We start from the raw sequence: 18274 nt of genomic DNA, 5'->3' as shown, positions 1-18274 counted from the left end.
TGCAAAATTTAAAAAGGAAAATACGAAGTAAAATTAATAGTAATATGATAAGCTCAGTTTGCCTAATAGTTTTGAGCCATAAACCTAGGCTTAAAGGAAACCAGTTGAATAAATCGAATGTCCATGGGGAATTAGGTGAGACCTGTTGTAACCCTGAGGTCTGTTTCCTTATTTTGTGTATGGGGTCTCAATGTTTTCAGAGGAGCTTAACCAGGTACAGCATATAGTAATAGCAATAGCACAGACGTTTCCTTATTTAACCAGTAGATAATAGAGAGCAAATTTATCATCTAGTATCCCATGACTGGGTTGAATTAAAGCAGAGTAAGCAACAGTTGTATTAGGGATGTTGCCAAGTCACCCCCTAGGGGACTAAAGGATCTTTTTCTTAGGTCAGGTTCTGTCAAGTTACCAGCAGAAGCTACTGATGGTGAAATTTCAATTACGCCATTATCCTGCTAAGTGAAGAAAGGCAGTGAGAGGGATAAGAGTCTCATAATGATATGGAGTCTTGTTTTGACATCTTGGAAAAAGCTGTCTACAGTGAGAAGCCATCAACTTCTTATCCTGGTTTGCAGTTTGAATATCTCTGGTTGTGCAGTTGGGAGGTTTGGTGACCTTTCTGTGTGACCCATACATTAGACTCAAGGCTTATCCCTTAAAATTAATCTAGTTTCAGCTTAGAGGGCTTCAGGAACAGAGCAGTTCCCATTTTTAATAATTCTATGGAAGAAAGTTGGATCGGAGAAGTCTAGAATAATTCAAGATCTATTCCAGTCTACAGGTAGATAATAAGAACTCAAAAACTGCACAGAGCTACAATCTAATAACAGGTATAGTAAAGCTTTTCTTTAGGAATGTAATGTTTTCTCTTTATATTGCTCACAGAGGAATATCAGATTTAAGAACCTCTTAAGGCTAGGAAGCAAAATGAAGGCAGACTTTAGATTTTACTTATAATCTCAAGGTTCCTGGGTCTGCCAGGAAGGGACAATTTTTACTCACTGTAAGATTGGGGACCCTCGAAGCCAAGCTTTCTATGCACATTCTCAAATACGTATTCCAGTCAAAGCCACGGTAATACAACCAATGTTTCTAGTTATAGCCTGTTATAAAGAGCAAATCCTTATTGAATTTATGTAAATAATTATATTGCCATAAGAATACTCATGAATTTTGGAGGGATCAAGTAAGGAGAAAAAGTAAATGTTTCCACCTTTGTTCACAAAAGTATATTTTACCAAATTGCTGTAAACTATAGATAGCTTAAGAGAAAAAGTTTCCTTAAATCTGGAAAACAGAACATTTAAGTAAAGAACCATATTTCAAATAAAAACAGTATCTCTATCAGTTGTTCAATTTCATGTAATTAATATTTGTTTTGTTTGATCTAGATTAGAGGTTTCACAGATTCGTCAGTTTCTTCATTAGAGTTCTGAAAAAATTTTATTTAGTCCATCAATCCCATCACTTCTTGGCCTTTTGGCTAAGACCAAGTGTAGTCCATTGATCTTAAAGTTATTAGAAACCTGTATTTAGGATTACTTGTTAGAGTCTTTTTCATGAATCTGATTGCAAATGCTTTTAGAGAAGAATCAAAACTGTGGATGATATTTTCTCCATACTTCCTAGAGGCTAAAAAGCAAACAAACTGTGGATGACAGAAACTTAGAATAGCCGTGGTTAAAAATTTGATGGATTCACTATAATCAGCAATTGACAAGGAAATGTATCAATTTGTTATTTTTAACAACATAATAATTATGACTGATGACAATTTTGGACTATTTATATCAATAACATACCCATAAATGTAATTGAAAGAAGATCTTGCATCACTTATCATTTGATAATGTTTCCCATACAATGTACCAAATAAGCCTAATCCTTTAATATCTACAGGATGAGAGATACAGCCTTTGAGGTTCTCCAGTGACCTGACTGGAAAGTCCCAAAGTTAATTCTAGGTCAAAAAAAAACTTAATTTAGAATTTCATTACTGGGGAAGCTCATCAAAGATGCCAACAGGCTTAAAACAGTTGATCAAAACAGGATTGCAGGTCCTGTGAAATAATAGTCAGTCATTCACTTAGCCAGAGTAATAATCAAAGACTTCAAAAGCAACACAGAAGTATGCATGGATGACGAAAAAAAACAAAAAGCCAGGTGTCCCAGCTGCTTGGGAGGCTGAGGTTCGGGAGGATTTCTTGAGGCCAACCTGGGCAACAGCAAGACCCCATTTTTAAAAAAATAAAACAAAACAAAAAAAACTTAACCCTTAACCCTGAGCTCTTTCAAAGCTCAGGTTTCCTAAGTAATCAAAAAAGACAACACAGGAAATTATCTTAATAAAATGTAAAATCTTTGTTTCTTAGACCAGTTACCTACCAAAAAGGTTAAAAAACAAACAAACCAATCTCCTGCAGTGTGATTGCTTCCCTTTATGGGAAGCTCGTTTAGATAACCTGGAAGCTGAACCTGATTAAAAGGTACTTGAATTTAATCAGACACAGGAAGAGTATGTCCAAGGTTATGAGTGTACACTATATTATAGAGGAATATAAACAAGAAAACTAGTACCTTGAGCAGGGGAATACATGGCTCTTAGTAAAAGCATGAGAAATTTCCTGGTTACATGGAACAATTCAGACACATCAATGAAAGTTAGCCAGGCGCGGTGTCTCACACTGTAGTCCCTTGCATTTTAGGAGGCCAAAGGAGGGAGGATTGCTTGAGGCTGGGAGTTCGAGACCAGCCTGTGCAACAAAGCAAGACCCTGTCTCTATAAAAATAAAAAATGTAGCCAAGTGTGTGGTGGTGTGTGCCTGTAGTTTCAACTACTCAGGACGCTGAGGCAGGAGGATCACTTGAGCCCAGGCATTCAAGGCTACAGTCAGCTATGATCATGCCACTGTACTCCAGCCTAGGCAACAGAGTGAGACCCTGTCTCAAAAAAGAGATTTAAAAAAAAAAAGTACAGAATCAAATTACACTAAAGGAAAACATTGCTTTCCTAGGCCTTCAAGACAGAACATTTCAATGTCAGGCTATAACAGCAAAGTTAAAACCAGAGAAAAAAGTTCCAGGAGCTGATGGAAAAATTAAAAGAATTATCATACTCCAGCCAAGCAAAAAGGATGTACCTTCTCGAGGAGAGAAAGAGATAGAGTAGAAGGCAGTGATGTATGACCTTCAAATCACGTACTTAGAGATACAGCGAAAGAACTTTCACAGTACCCAGTAAATAATTGTGCAGTGTTGCCTGAATAGGAACAGGTGTTGCACATGGCACCTGTGGTTCCAAAGTGAGTGTGTAGCATCCCTCCTGCCCCAAGACTGCCCTGCTTCCCTTCCCACTCTTCGTCCCTTCTTCCTTTCTGATGACAGAAGTCAGGAAAGGAGGAAACCCCTGAAGTTTCACATCCCCTCTGTCTGCTTGGGCATCCTTGACTGAATACCTTCGCGGGTGGCCAGGATGGGGGTTCCTCTCTTTCCCCAGGCACAGTGCCTCACCCAGATCTCCCTCCTTGCAGCAGGGAGGTGACTTCCTCATCCTGGTTTTATAGGTGAGGAAGCTGAGGCTCAGAGAGACTGAGCAATTTGCCCAAGGTCCCACAGTCAGGGGCAGGGGCAGGGTTTCAGCCCAGAGCTCTGGACACTGACCCCTGTGCTCTAAGCATCCCTGTGTTGCAAACATTTATCTTCCTTCCTCCCTCCTACCATCCCATGGGTCTTTAGTGTATGCCTGCTGGTCACAGGCCCTGGGCTAGGGGCTGGAGCTGCAGGGCTTCCCAAAGCTGGGTTCTTGGTATTTGGAGACTGTGCTGTCCAGGGGAAATTGCCGTTCACCTGCACTCTCCATTTTATATCACACCAACCTCTGGGTCTCACTCCTTTTCTTTGGGTTACCCCTTCTAGCTCCAGGGTCTTCGGTATGGACCTTCTTCACTTCCTGGCCTTCCTCTTTGTCCTGCTGCTCTCTGGGACGGGAGCCACAGGCACTTTGAGGACCTCCCTGGACCCAAGCCTGGAGATCTGTATCCTTTGGGGTTGGGGTTAATGAGCTTTCTCTGAGGGGTCTATAAATGAGGTCTGTCTATACCCAAAACCCCTTGAGGCAGGGCTCCCCAACCTATGGTGAGTTGTATAATTATTTCAGTATATATTACAATGTAATAATAATAGAAATAAAGTGCACAATAAATGTAATATGCTTGAATCATCCCAAAACCATCCCCCGCCATCCATGGAAAAATTGTCATCCGTGAAAACGGCCCCTGGTGCCTGGAGGGATTCCAGGGATGGGCAGGCCCAACTGGTGGGAAAAGGGAAAAGGGGAGAAAAGGTGAGGTTTTCTAGTCAGACCTTGAACATGTCAGTTCTCTCCTGAGCCTCAGTTTCCCCATATGTTAAATGGAGATGGCAAGGCACATCTCTAGGGTTGCAGAGGCTTGGTAAGGACTGTACATGTGCCAGCACCTTGTGGCCAAGACCCTGGGCAGAGACTCAAGAATTCTGGATAACTGGCTCATCTCTACCTGTTGGACTGGGCCACCTCCTTGGGGTCAGGCCTTGGGGATACAAAGATGAGTCAGGACTAGTCCTTGGCTTTGAGTAGTCTACAGGCCTGTGGGGGGAAAGCCTCCCAACAAATGACGGCTGTACTCTGCTCAGTTCTCTGATGGATCCAGGAGGGGTCGGGGGAAACACTGTGCTGTGGATTTTGAACCAGGTCTTGAAAGAGTAGAAACTCCTACAGTAGGTGAGGGACATACCAGGTAGAGGGTACAGCGTGAGCAGAGGGGTGGAGGTTCTGGAACAGTGAATGTTTGTGAGAGATGGCAGAAGACCACAGTGAAGGAAAGGCAGGAGCCAGGTTCTGGAGGTGTGGAGTTCTGTGTGAACTGGACGAATGATGCATTGCAGGGGCTATATACTTCTCAGACAGTTTGTTCCTTTTCTGGGAGGTCCCAGCCATGGGCATCCATGGCTCTTACAGATACTTGCTCATCAGAACTACTGGGTTGTCCAGGCGAGGCTGTTGGTGCCAGCCCCTTAACTTAATGCTGCCCAGATAAGAAGATGTTTGAGGTGAAGCGGCGGGAGCAGCTGTTGGCACTGAAGAACCTGGTACAGCTGAATGATGTCCACCAGCAGTACAAGATCCTTGATGTCATGCTCAAGGGGCTCTTTAAGGTGTGTGCAGACAGGGGGCAGCTCACAGCAGTCCTGGTACTTGATCTGGGCACTGATGGATCAATCAGTAGGAGTTCCCTAAGGGGATGGTGTTCAGTGAGGGGGTTGCTGCATGCACAAAAGAGTTGAAGTGGGGTTTAAGTAAATGGGATGGGACCAGTCTATCATGGGCTCTGCAAAGCCACTCAGCCCAGGTGGGGTTCCCCCAGGTGCTGGAGGACTCCCGGACAGTGCTCATTGCTGCCAATGTGCTCCCAGATGGGCCCTTCCCCCAGGATGAGAAGCTGAAGGATGGTATGGTCTTCCCCACCCCACCCTTTCTTCTCCACCACCCTTATCTTCTCTAGCTGCTCACTCTCTCCTGTTCTTGTCACTCTTTTCTCCCTGGAAGTACCCTCTTGTGACACCTTCCAGGTGGTCCCCTCAGATGGATGGGCATTTAGTCTGTGGTTCTCCAAGCTTTTCTGGGCTTCAGATCTAGTTTCTGTGCCTCTGACACAGTTGTTCCCTTGTGCTGTCCTGTGCTTGGGGCAGGGGGACCAGGAGGAACCTCTGCGCACCACCACTCCAGAGGCCGGGACAGGGTCAGTTGGTCCCTGACCCTTCTGGTAGGGAAGGCAAGAGTTGTTCCCATGTAAAGACAAAAAAAACTGAGGCTTGTCAGAGTGGTTGAGCCAGTGGGGCAGTTGCCAGCACTCTTTGCTACTGTTCTAATATCCTAAGTCCTTTTTTAGACAAGGTGGGAATAATATATATAAATAAGATGAAAGAATGTTTTGTGTCTCTCCATTCTCTTCCAAGAATTTCTCTTCAGGGGTGATAATCCTGCCCCCATTACCTGGCTACATTTTAACATTAACATTTCTTAGATTACACTGTCTGAGAGAGGATGGCAGCAGCCTCACATATTGAATGGTGGACACTTTATACATATCAACTCTAATCTCCGCTACCACCGTGGGGAAGGCGCTGTTTTGTCCATTTTCCAGATGAAAAAGGACAAGCGATTTGCTCTGGCTCTTCCCTCTGAACCAAGCTGACTCCTGATTTCTTTGAGGTTCAAGATTATTCTGAAGCCCAGGGGTCCCTTCCTGACATGTCTGGGACCCAACCTGACATATCTTTTGGAGTCTGCTAATCTCTCTGGGTGGCCTGGCCAGTGCTGGTGAGGGCTGCCTGGGCCCTTGAAGGGCTGGCTCCAGTAGGGGCTGCCTCTGGAGCTGTGTATACAGTTAGTGTGTATAGTTACATCTTCATGTTAACCTGGGTCTGGGGGACTTGCTACCATGATGAGCACATGTTCCGTGGTGAGCAGGTATTTGCAAACCTACCCCCAAAGGCTGAGGGAGCTGAGAGGCCAAAGAAAGAGGCTGACAAATCCAGTTTCTCAGAAAGAAATGTTTAATAGGGACTTACGAACAGAAGCAATATCTCAGGCAGCCATGGAGCAGTGGATCTCCACACCCGGTCTCCAGAAACTATCCTTTATATAGCAAGCTTTTTTGGTAAAACGTGTAGCTGGTCACACGTGAGACATTCTTGTGAAGCTTGTGACCACTGGGAGGTTAGATGAGCATCTTTACGAGGGGTTATCTATGTTATAAGCATTGCCTTGTGCAGAATTGACCTTGTTATGCAGGGGTCAGACATTAGTCATCATGGCGTTTTTGCTTCTCGATGACGTCACTCTTGCCATGCAACAGGCTGCTTTCCTACAACACACCGACAAAGCTCAGTCTACACTGACCAGTTGACCAGCAGAAACACATTAGTGGGAAAACTGAAGAAGTTCCAATAAGATCTGTAGATTGGTTAATAGTATTAGATTGCTGTTAATTTCCCAGTTTGGTTGTATAAAATGATAACATTAGAGGAAGCCGAGTCAAGGAATTTTGTGTTGTATTCTGTAGGTCTAAAATCATTTCAAAATAAGAACTTAAGAAGCACTTAAAATGAAATAAAATAGAAAAAAGATCAAAGAAAAACCCTGGCTTGATTTTCTAACAGACCTGACAGACCTGGCCCCTCACAGACACTCTGGCTCTGTTGAGCCCAGTCTGCACATTTGGATACCAGGTCTGGGTAGTCCAGCAAAGGCTCATGGGATACATCAGCATCCCGGTGTGAAACAACACGTAACTCCTCTGATCCCCCAGCAAAGGAAGCTAAGCAGCAAAGTGTGCCTTTGGATAGGCAGACCTGCATTTACAGCTCAGATTTGCCAGTCACTAGAGTCTCAGTTTCCCATCTGTGAAATGGAACAGCAGCCGCACATCCCTCTAAAAGTAGTTATGAGGATTCAGTGAGCTGGTAGACATAAGGCCCTTAGCTCACGCTGCACATGTGATCAGCAGCCTGTGGTCAGTGGGTGCTGTTCCCTTCTCTGTTTAGTGGGTTTGGTGGGTGCCTCTATTCTCTGGAGGAGGCCAGAGGCTGGGCATCTGCCCTGGCCACTCATCAGGGTCCTCTCACCAGCTTTCTCCCACGTGGTGGAGAACACGGCCTTCTTCGGCGATGTGGTACTGCGCTTCCCAAGGATTGTGCACCATTACTTTGACCACAACTCCAACTGGAACCTCCTTATCCGCTGGGGCATCAGCTTCTGCAACCAGACGGGCGTCTTTGACCAGGGACCCCACTCGCCCATCCTCAGCCTGGTAAGGACCAGGGCTTAGGAGTTCCAGGAGCCCTCTGTCTGGTGGTGGGCTGGGAGCCTCACATTTGCCTTCAGTTGGGCCTGAACGTCAGTGCTTGTTTGTGTTTTCTTTGTTGAGCTTCAGGGCACTTTGGACCATAGAGGCCCCATTTCAAGAGGCTCTGTGCTGACCTGGGTCCCTTGGGGTCATCCCCTGGCCCACATCTGCCCAAGCCTGGGGCCTGGGGCCCAGCATGGAGGGAGTGGCTCTCTGGTGAGGCGGGAGAAGGCAGGAGATGACCAGCTTTTCCTCATCTGCAGATGTCCCAGGAGCTGGGGATCAGTGAGAAAGATTCCGACTTCCAGAACCCATTTAAAATAGATCGCACAGAGGTGAGCTGCCGGGGTCTATGTCTGTGTCTGCTTTGTCTCTGCTGGGCCACAGGAGGCTGGAGGCCTTGGGTGGCTTTGGGCTTGGAGCCAGACATGCCTGGGTCTGGGGCCAGAAACCATCACTCACTCACTGGAGCCTTTGGGGCAAGTCACTGCTCCTTGACTTAGCCTCAGGCTCCCTGTCTATACAAGGGGTATAGAGTCAGCAGTAACGAGGCAGTGAACACACCAGTCCCAGCACAGAATAGGCACCTCGCTTCAAGGGAATGTCAGGACAGCCTGGCGAGGTCAGTCCACTCTCTTCCCTGCCCTTGAGTGTCTGAGCACCTTCTGGGCTTCTATCCTGCACTCTTGCATATACTCTCATTCTAGGGGGCTGAGGTGGGCTCTGAGGGCTAGAGGCTGCAGTTCGGGATGAAAGATGGGGACACTTACAGTAGAGGGAGGCAGGGATCAGAGGTGGCAGAGCAGGAAGAAAGGGCTGCATGGTGGCTGGAGGTCTGGCCTTGTCAAATCACAGGCTGGCCCCTGGTGTGTGTCAGGGGGTGGGGAGTGTTTGGTCTGTGAGGGCTCTAGGATTTTACAATGCTTACAGGCCCTCAAGCCATCCTGCTACTGTTTCATAGACACGGACACAGGTCAGAGACATCAGACTTCATTACAACAAAAGTGGTAGCTGGACTGATGGTCTACTTGTGTTGGTTTGCCTTGCTGCCCAAGTCCCACAGGGGCAACACAGTGGGGCCCAGGTGGATGCTATGCGTGTAGCGGGTTTGTTTGCATCACAGCTGGAAACCACTGAGCTTGGGAAATTCACCATTTTTAGAATGAACAGAAGCAAACTTGCTCTTTGTTTGGGGGGAGACATTACCTCAGCCTTCAAGGTGGCTTGCTATGAACACAGTCCTGAGATACGGCCCAGGTAAAGAGTGGGCTTTGCCTTTTTGGTTTACCCAGCAAGAACATGCAGGGATGCTCAGGGCCATGGCAGATTGCCTGCCCCAACAGCCTACTTGGTTTAACTCAAATTTTCACGTGAATATGCTATTCAGACTGGTTAATCTGACTACCAATCTGTTATCTGTTACCACCTACATAAGAAAGTTTAGATTGACCAAACGATCTTTGATGTCATTGCCACTAATTATGAGGGGAATAGATGGGCCCAAGCAGCCCTCATCCCTCACCGGGAGACATCCCATGGCCTATTCTCTCCCACGTGTTGCACTTAATTTGGGTCACCAAATTAACAATTTTTGGCTGAGCCCTGAGCTTCAGCCTCAGTTGCCCTACATGGCATAATCCAAGGCTACTCAGGCAACAGGAGAAGCTGATGAATTTATATCAGTCAGATTGAAACAAGTTGTGCTGGCCCATGTGCACAGGGCCGCTGTCGGGACCCACCTTTTATGTTGTTAGGCACAGCAAAATAGTTCACTACTGATGCGTCCTTGTGAGTTTTCCTATCCTGACGGATTGACACACCCAGCAGCTGGCCACATTGACAGCTGCAGCTGCCATCAAGGCTTAGGCAGATCCTAGGATTGTTTTGCCAAGTGGCGGTGCTGGGTCTAAGGACAAAGAGAACACTGATTGTTCTCCACACTTTCTGGGATCTAAGGTGTTCCCTGTCCAGGTGCCAGGATTATTGCTACAAAATCTGTGTGTTTCATCCCATTACCAATAATTTCACTTTTTCTCCAGTCATTTCCTACTCTCACCTGGACCTTTCATTCAGAAGTGTCAGGTGTAAGTGGGACCAGGGCATTTTTATGGATTTATAGAGACCTGTTATGTCACCTGTCTTTGCCCACATGGGCCACTGCAAGGAGATCAGCAAACAGTATACTCGACCAAGTGGTCGCAATCCTCATGGTCTTGGGCCATGCCGCTCCACCCAGAGGCTCCGGTAGTGGAACCAGAAATACTGAGTCCTCTGCTCTGTGCCAGTCCTTGGTGGTGGGTGTGTTGCCATGTCTAGTGCAATGATACACTTAGGTGGCGATGGCGATGATGCGGATGGCGTGGGCTTGATCAGCAATTTGATTCCAGTTGGTCTCATCAGAGAATGAGCCTTACTACGGACATCTAAATGAGTGATCCATACTGTCTGGTTTGCAGCCACAATTTGTTTCCATTGGCCCCAAAGAGAGGTGGGTATCTTTGATCGGCCAGTTTGTAGTCTTTGGGTGGCTAGGACACCAACAACAGTGAGCAGGAGGAATATAACATGCCTGGTTGTTAGAAGTGTCATCTAGGCAAGTGTGATGGTGTTTAATTCAGGTCATTATCTAACCGGCCTCTATGGCAGTTAGTCTTCCAGCATTGTCACTGGGGCTGAATGGCTGCTGCTGCCCATAGATACCTGTGTTCCCAAAACCATTGCCAGGTTTCATGTCTCACTAGGAGGATTCACAGGACTCAGTATACAGTCGCATTCATGGCTGTGGTTTACTACAGAGAAAGGATACAAAGCAAAATCAGCCAAGGGAAAAGATGCAGAGGACAAAGTCTGGAGAAACCAGGCACAGCTTCTAGAGTCTTCTCCAGTAGAGTCACATGGTATGTGCTTAATCCCCCCAGGAACTAACTGAGACAACATGTGTAAAATGCTGTATACTAGCCAAGTTCTTTAGAGACCTAATGCCCTGGATTTCATTGGGAGCTGGTCATGTGGGCACTTTCTACCTAACTTGTACCAAAATTGCAAACTCCCAGAGTGAAAGCAGGTATTTAGCATAAACCATACTGTTTGCACAGTTAGGCACAGTGAGCCACTCTTATCAGTTAGGGTGGTGGGAGCCCTCCTGAAATGCAAGTTCCCAGACACCAGGCTAGGGCTAACCTTGGAAGCTTGTCTTTCAAAGGGTAGCTGCCAGGCTGACTATGTTAACTCTTTTCTCTACAACACCATTAGCTTTAACTTAGATGAACTACAGGCCTGAATATTTAGGGAAACCTCTGAATCAAGGGCCATGTTGAGCCAGTGGGTTTGCTTTATGTGGCTGAATGGGAGATATAGTTTTCCCCACTGGGGTAGCTGCTACTCCTTCATGCAGAACTGCGATGACACATCCTTTAAGTTTGCTTGCTGCAATCATAACCCTGATAAATGGCCCAGGTCAAGAACAGTCAGGGCTTTGCATTCTTGGTATACACAGCAAGAAAACCTGGGGGACACTCAAGGCCATGGCAGGTTGCCTTTCCCAAGAAGGGGTCGCCCATGGAGAAGGTTTTTTTCTGTGATGCTGGCTCTTCTCAACCTGCAGGTCATGCATGCTTTACATAGGAGGAGGGTGAGAACATGGGCCACAGAGAGAATGGATGCCAGGACAAATTGAATCTAGTTTCATCATAATGTGCTCTACTTGGACATACCCATAGCAGCAGTGTACTTTCTTTACCTCTCATTGTCGGGGGTCAATTCTGAGATTTAGTCATTTTTTGATATCCAGTGTGGACCTGTCCAGTAGCAGCAGCCCCAGGTTTGTTCAGCTCCTCTCATACACTCTGTCCATGCTGGTGAGTATTCTGGAAGTCCTTTTCTACTTCTGTAGGAGCCATAACTAGAGCCAACTTGTAATCAGGCTGTGTCCTGGGGGCTGGCCCTGTCCCTGCTCTTCAGATGCTCACAGTCTGATGGGGGAAGCAGCAGGAAAATACAGTCCCAATCCAGCGTGATCACTGTCCCAGTGGAGGAGGGAAGCATAGTGAGCTATGGGACCCCTGAGGGGGAGCCTAGCCCAGTCTCAGCAGGTAGGCGGAGGAGGCTATGAGATGAGTAAGTTGCTGGTGGACCAGCGGAGGGAGGGCCTTTCAGGCACAGGGACAAGCTTGTTGAATCCCAGCCCCTGGGGAAACAGTCTTGCCCTGCTCTCCTGGGAGTGGCATTCTAACTGGGAAGACAGAGGGTCAATTAAAAAACATAATATGGGCCGGGCACAGTGGCTCACGCCTGTAATCCTAGCACTCTGGGAGGCTGAGGTGGGTGGTTCGCTCAAGGGCAGGAGTTTGAGACCAGCCTGAGCAAGAGTGAGACCCCCGTCTCTACTAAAAAATAGAAAGAAATGATCTGAACAACTGAAAAAAATATATATATATAGAAAAAATTAGCCGGGCATGGTGGTGCATGCCTGTAGTCCCAGCTACTTGGGAGGCTGAGGCAGTAGGATTGCTTGAGCCCAGGAGTTTGAGGTTGCTGTGAGCTAGGCTGACGCCACGGCACTCTAGCCTGGGCAACAGAGTGAGACTCTGTCTCAAAAAAAAAAACAAAACAAAACATGAAATGGTAGGTGGTAACATAGGCAGTGGAGAAAAAAAGCAGGAGAATGTGGTTAAGGAATGCCCAGTAAGGTGGGAGTACAGTTGCTGTTTCACGTGGCTTGGACACAGTTTTACTGAAGAGATCTGAAGGAGCGAGGGAGCTAGCTGTGTACCCCAGGGAAGAACATTTCAGGCTGAAGGAGCAGCAAGTGCACAGGCTCTGAATTGGGAGCAAATGGCAGGGGGTGGAGCGGGTGGTGAGAAGAAGAGGGCAGAGTTGTAGGCCAGATCCTGAGACCCTCCGAGGTCTTTGCAAGGGCTTGGTGTTTGCTGTGAGAGACCGCGAGAGCAGGCTGAGGGGCTCTGGCTTAGCACTTTAAAAGGATCACCTGGCTGCCATGAGGAGCATGGTGGGGCCAGGGTGGAAGCAGGGGCACAGGTGAGGATGCTGCTGGGCTCATCTTTTTGGGAGTCGATGGTGGCTTGAACCAGGGTGGCAACAGCAGAGCTGGTGAGTGATGGAGCCAGGATTCAAATGCAGGCGGTCTGCCTCCTGAGCCATGCTCTTGACCTCTGTGCTGTGTTGACCATCAGCATGATGACCTGACCCAGGCCAGTCAGGTACGATTGAGGATGGCCAGGGACGACTTCCTGGAGGAGACATCTAAGCTAGACTTGAGGGATGAATAGGCATTGCCAGGCTTAGGTGGGGAAGGGAGCAGGGAAAGAACGGGCATGTTTCTCTTCTGAGCCAACTAGGTTTGGGTTGGGCCAGCTGAGGCTGGAGGGGCTGAGATCTCTTGAGCTGCCCTTCCCTAGCCAGAGTCAGAGAGTGGGGTCCTCTGTGGCCTGAGTGGTCTCCCAGCTCACCTTCTTCAGTGGATCAGGATTTACTCATGGAGACAGGAGCAGAGTGTGGTGGGGGAAGCACTGGGCAGGGAAGTGGGGGGCCTGGGGGTATGGGTCCCAGTTGGGCCTAGTGCTTTGTGACTTACCCTCTCTGGGCCACACATCTGTGATTTCTCCTATTTTATAGAGACATGACTCAATCTAAACTGGCAGGTAGATTACTCCACAAGGTGGAGCTCTTGGTTTGTTTTTAATGTCTACTTTGATCAAACATTTGTCACATTTGCCCTAAGAACAAATAAAAGCATGTCTGCAACATAACTATCTGACTTTTGGGCACAGTAAGTCCTCATTTAATGTTGTTCATAGGTTCTTGGAAACTGTGCCTTTAAGCGAAACAATGTGTAATAAAACCAATTTTTCTGTAGGCTAATTGATATAAACAAGAGTTAAGTTCCTACAGCATATTTCTGGTCATAAAAACTTCTAAATAAAGACCAAAACACTTAGGATGTTAAACACCGAAATAAATGTGAACTATACATACATTTAAGACAGATTAATAAAAGCAAATTAAGATAATTATTTACCAAATTATTCCGGTTCAGGGTCACGAGTGGCCAGAGCCTTTCCCAGCAGCTCAGAGCACGAGGGGGGAACCAACCGTGGACAGGACGCCATCCCATCACAGGGCACGTTCACACAGCACACACGCACACACAGACACTCAGACTGGGACGGTGTAGACATGCCAGGGAATCTATAAACACATCTTTGGGATGTGGGAGGAAACGAGTACCCAGAGAAAACCCGCGCAGACGGGAGAACGTGCAAACTCCCCACAGATAGTGGCCGCAGCCAGGAATTGATTTTTTTTTCTCATCAACATGATAGTGACACGAACTTGAATGAAACCATGTTGTTGGAGGACCTGCTGTACTGTATTTCATATTCTAACATGGCTCAGTCTTTTAATAAAACATACTAGGTGCTCTCGAGAAGTCAGATGGACTAAGCTAAGGGCTTATGGTGAGCAACACCTGATGGCGATCCTCCTGTCACAGGTGCTGTCTTGGGGGTGATCACAGGGTGAAGCACTGAGAAGGAATTAGCACAAAGTTGAGAGAGAGCGAGCCCCCCACAGAGGAGGCCGGCCTGGCTGGGAGTCAGAGCAGTGACAGCTGAGCCGTACCTAATGTGTGGCAGAGGGGCGGGGGCTGGAAAGTGCATTCTGGACCTAGGCCACAGCATGTGCAAAGGCCTGAAGTGGGCGGGAACTGGGAATCCAAGAGCAGAAAGGTGGGGAGGGCGAGGCAGGAACGGAGAGGTGGGCAGGGGGGTCCTGCAGATGGACTGGGTAGAACTTTGTCCTGAGAGTCATGGAGAACCATGGAAGGGTTGGAAGCTGGAGGGTGACATGACCAGATTTGTGTTTTGAAAAGTTCTAACTGCAGTAAGGAGAATGGCTTGAGAGGAACCAAAGTGGATGTGGAGAGACCTTGGGAGGCTCCTAGAGTCATGCAGAGGGGGAGGCGGTGATGGGGGTAGACAGAGAGAAGTAGGCGGCTTTGAGAGAGACTTAGGATTTGAAATGAGCCAGGCCCTGGTGACGGACTCCGTGTGGAGGGAGAGGGCATGCCAGCTGGGGCTGGGGACTCCTCCCTCTGCCCTTCTCTCCTAGACAGGAGTATGGGGCACCACTGCTCATCAAGATGGAGACTCTGGAGGGGAACTGGGCTTTGGGGAGATTGAACCATGCTGAGTTTGGGGTGCATATGGGACATCCTAAAGGAGGTGTCAGTTGTTTAGATATGCGGATGCCAGTTTGAGGGGTAACTGGCCACATAGGCTAACAGAAGCTGTGGGTTAGGAGAGCAAAAGGCCTGGGACTGCAGCTGGAGAATGCCGCCTCTCCCCCCAGAGTCCTCACCCCTGCCACCCCTGCTCACTCTGTGTTCTCATCTCTTTGTCCCACCTCTTGCTCAGGCCTGCCAGTTTGACCTCTGATACACCTATGCCCGCCTGGGCTCCTCCCAGAGACTGCGAATTATTCACAAGTGGCAGCCTGCCTATTGTCCGTGACTCTTGCTGGCCTCCCCCGCAGCTGCAGCAAAGGGCATGGCAGGTGGGGCTCCTGGGGTCTGTGGTGGTCTCAGCCCCTCTGCCCCTTCACCTTGGAGGAGTCTAGAGGACACGCCACCTGTAGCAGGGCAGGCTGCAGCCCTGCAGGAGGCCGTGCTTCCTAGGGCAGGGCTGCCTCTTTACGCCTCAGCATCTGTCCCTCTGCCTGGAATGCCTGTCTCTTCCCTTACCCTGTTTGCTTGGCAAACTCTTGCTTATCTTTCAAGACCCACTCAGCATTTTCCCCCAAGCCCATTTAACTAGCTCCATGTCTAGAGGAAGGCCTGTGTCCAAGCAACCTTGCTGTCCCCATAACCCACCAGCAGCCTAGTTCAGAACAGACGCTTTGCTGCTGGCAAACTAAATCAGACCGTTCTTTTCTTCCCCTCAGTTCATTCCCGGCACCGACCCTTTCCAGAAGGCCCTGAGAGAAGAAGAGAAACGTCGGAAAAAAGAGGAGAAGCGGAAAGAGATCCGAAAAGGCCCAAGGATCTCGAGATCCCAGTCTGAGTTGTAGCCTTGGAGCGGCTCTGGGCTCAAGGGCACCAGGAGGTGCCAGTCAGGAGGAAGAGGAGGCGGCGGGGTGGCCGTGGTGCAGCAGCAGCAGCTGTGGTGGTGAGCGCCAGCCACTTCCAGACATGGAGGCCACATTTGCTCTGCCCCCTGGAGCCAGGTCTGAGCCCAGCTGAAGGGACTGAACCTAAGAGAGCTGGATTTCCTCCTAGGGGCCTTCAGAGGACACTGTGCCGCAGACACGACCCTGTGGAGACTGCTGGGGTTGGGTGGAGGGGATCCTGGCCTGGACCTTCCTGGTGGGTTAGGACCACTGGCCGGCTGGCTGCCACCCTTTGTGGGGAAGCAGCAGAGCCAGGTTCTGAGCCATGGGTGAAGGTACCACCCCTGCTGCTGGCCCCACTTGTCACTGAGCTGCCCAGCACAGGTCCCAGTCCCTCTACAGAGATAATAAAAGCCAGCAAACCCTTTGGACTGACTGAGGCTGGTGAGGGGACTGAGGGGACCAGCGTCCCTTAGGGATGTAGAAACCAGTTTAGAGGATGTTTCTGCCTCATCAGGAGAAGCCTCAGGCCCCAGCAGGGCAGAGAAGCAGGGCTTGGCCTAGGCCTCCTGTTCCTACCTCAGCACTGCCCTTGACAAAGGATCAGTGTTGAGAAGGGACTTGGAAGTATGCTGGGAGGGTGTTTAGCCCAAGACCTTGGAGCAACATGATCTCTGTCCTCAGGTATCTGGGGACAGTCATTGAGCAGGCACAGGAAGGAGTCAACTTGTCCTCTCTGGCAGTGCTAGAGGACACTCGACCTGTAGGTGGGGGCTGTAGGGTTCCGGCTGCAGCCCTGCAGGAGGCCGTGCTTTGTAAGGGCAGGGCTGCTCTGAGCTGCATTGGTCCAACAGGACAGTGAGCTTCCGTCTCAGGAGGTGTGCAAGACCTGTGGCCTCAGGGCAGGGAAGCTGCTGGGGAGTTAGCTCTGAGTGGGTGGTGTGGTTTCTGTGGCCCTGGGTAGGGGCAGCTGCTCTTCAGTCCTGCCCCTCCCAAGTAGAGGAGGGAGGGGGCTTTGATGGGAATTCTAGCTCTGCCTCTTTGACCTTGCCTAGCCAGAGTCTGCCTCTTAAAGGAACAGAGACCCACAACCATCCTAGATCCCCAGAGCCCAAGCAATACCCAAGTCTTAGCCCATCAGACTTGCTGAGCAATCCTGGCCCACCCCTTCCCTTCCCTTTCCTGTGCTGTGGCTTCACTGGCAAAATGAATTTGATAGGGTCTGAATCCCCTGCCCAGCCCTACCCTGTTTCTCTGAGGCTGGCCCCCCTATGGGGCCAGGGCAGCAAAGGGAAGCCTGGCTTTCGGGAGGCCTCATAGAAGGGCCCAGAACATCCTGCATCCCATCAGTTACTCAGAAGTAAAGGGACAAGAAGCAGCTACAAGAGAGCTGGGAGGAGGGCTGGAGAAGTTTTCCCATCAGAACTGCCCACCAGCCACCTGGTCCCCTTCTAGGCAGTGGAGGCAGGGCCAGGTGGCAGGACTGACCTGACAAACCTGGGTTCCATCCCCAGCCCTCCCCACTGTCGCCCGGGCTGTGTGACCCCAGCCACATTTCCGTGAGGATCACATGAGATGAGGGACACTGGAGTTTGTGAACTAAAGGGCTGTACCACGGCAAAGGGTCAGATTCACTGGATCAGCAGTTTAACCCGTCCTGGTGCCAGTGGCTGGAGCTGGGGGTCAGGACTAGGCCCCAGCCTCTTCCTGTCCTTCGTGTTGGAGAGGCATTTTGGTTGCTGACTCAGCAAGGGAAGGTGATTAGCCTCCCTGCTTAACTGGAGGAAAACTTTCTAAGAACCAGGCCTGCTTGGCAGCGGGCCTAGCTTTCTTGGGGTGGCAGGGAGGTTAAGGATACCTCAGGACAGTGCAGAGGTGGTTCCGGCTTTGGCTGGGCGTCCTACTGAATGACTTCAAGGGACTTTGTCATTAGCACAATTTTTGTAATTTGAAGCAGAGCTGAGGAACTGCAGAGCAATGAGGGAGGCAGCCTAGTGTGGTGGGAAGTCCTGGGCAATTTGGGACTAGCACAGGCTGTATCCTACTGGCAGTCGTCATCAGAACCAGGCACTTCTCCCTCACATCCTTGGGTCCCCCATCTCAGAATGCCCAGGTGGTTGAAAGGATAACAACCTTTTTTTTTTTTTTTTTTTTGAGACAGAGTCTCACTCTGTTGCCCTGGCTAGAGTGAGTGCCGTGGCGTCAGCCTAGCTCACAGCAACCTCAAACTCCTGGGCTCAAGCGATCCTTCTGCCTCAGCC

At 49.1% G+C, this 18274-nt stretch overlaps 1 protein-coding gene across 1 annotated transcript in view; it reads left to right on the top strand.

Moving 5' to 3' along the window:
* The window catches only part of CCDC134 (coiled-coil domain containing 134), a 19041-nt gene extending 2592 nt beyond the window's left edge, over positions 1-16449 (top strand). The window contains exons 2-7 of the mRNA XM_012638018.1: positions 3919-4037; positions 5075-5196; positions 5406-5490; positions 7672-7853; positions 8153-8224; positions 15849-16449. Of these exons, the coding sequence (XP_012493472.1) occupies positions 3935-4037; positions 5075-5196; positions 5406-5490; positions 7672-7853; positions 8153-8224; positions 15849-15974 (690 nt within the window). The 5' untranslated portion in view covers positions 3919-3934 and the 3' untranslated portion in view covers positions 15975-16449. The remainder of the gene's footprint in view (positions 1-3918; positions 4038-5074; positions 5197-5405; positions 5491-7671; positions 7854-8152; positions 8225-15848) is intronic.
* The last annotated feature ends 1825 nt before the right edge of the window (positions 16450-18274 follow it).

The sequence above is a fragment of the Propithecus coquereli genome, unplaced genomic scaffold (assembly GCF_000956105.1).
Source record: "Propithecus coquereli isolate 6110/MARCELLA unplaced genomic scaffold, Pcoq_1.0 Scaffold126, whole genome shotgun sequence".
NCBI classification, from domain to species: Eukaryota; Metazoa; Chordata; class Mammalia; order Primates; family Indriidae; genus Propithecus; species Propithecus coquereli.
The sequence above is the reverse complement of the archived record's forward strand: the minus strand, read 5'-3'. Positions and strand labels throughout refer to the sequence as shown.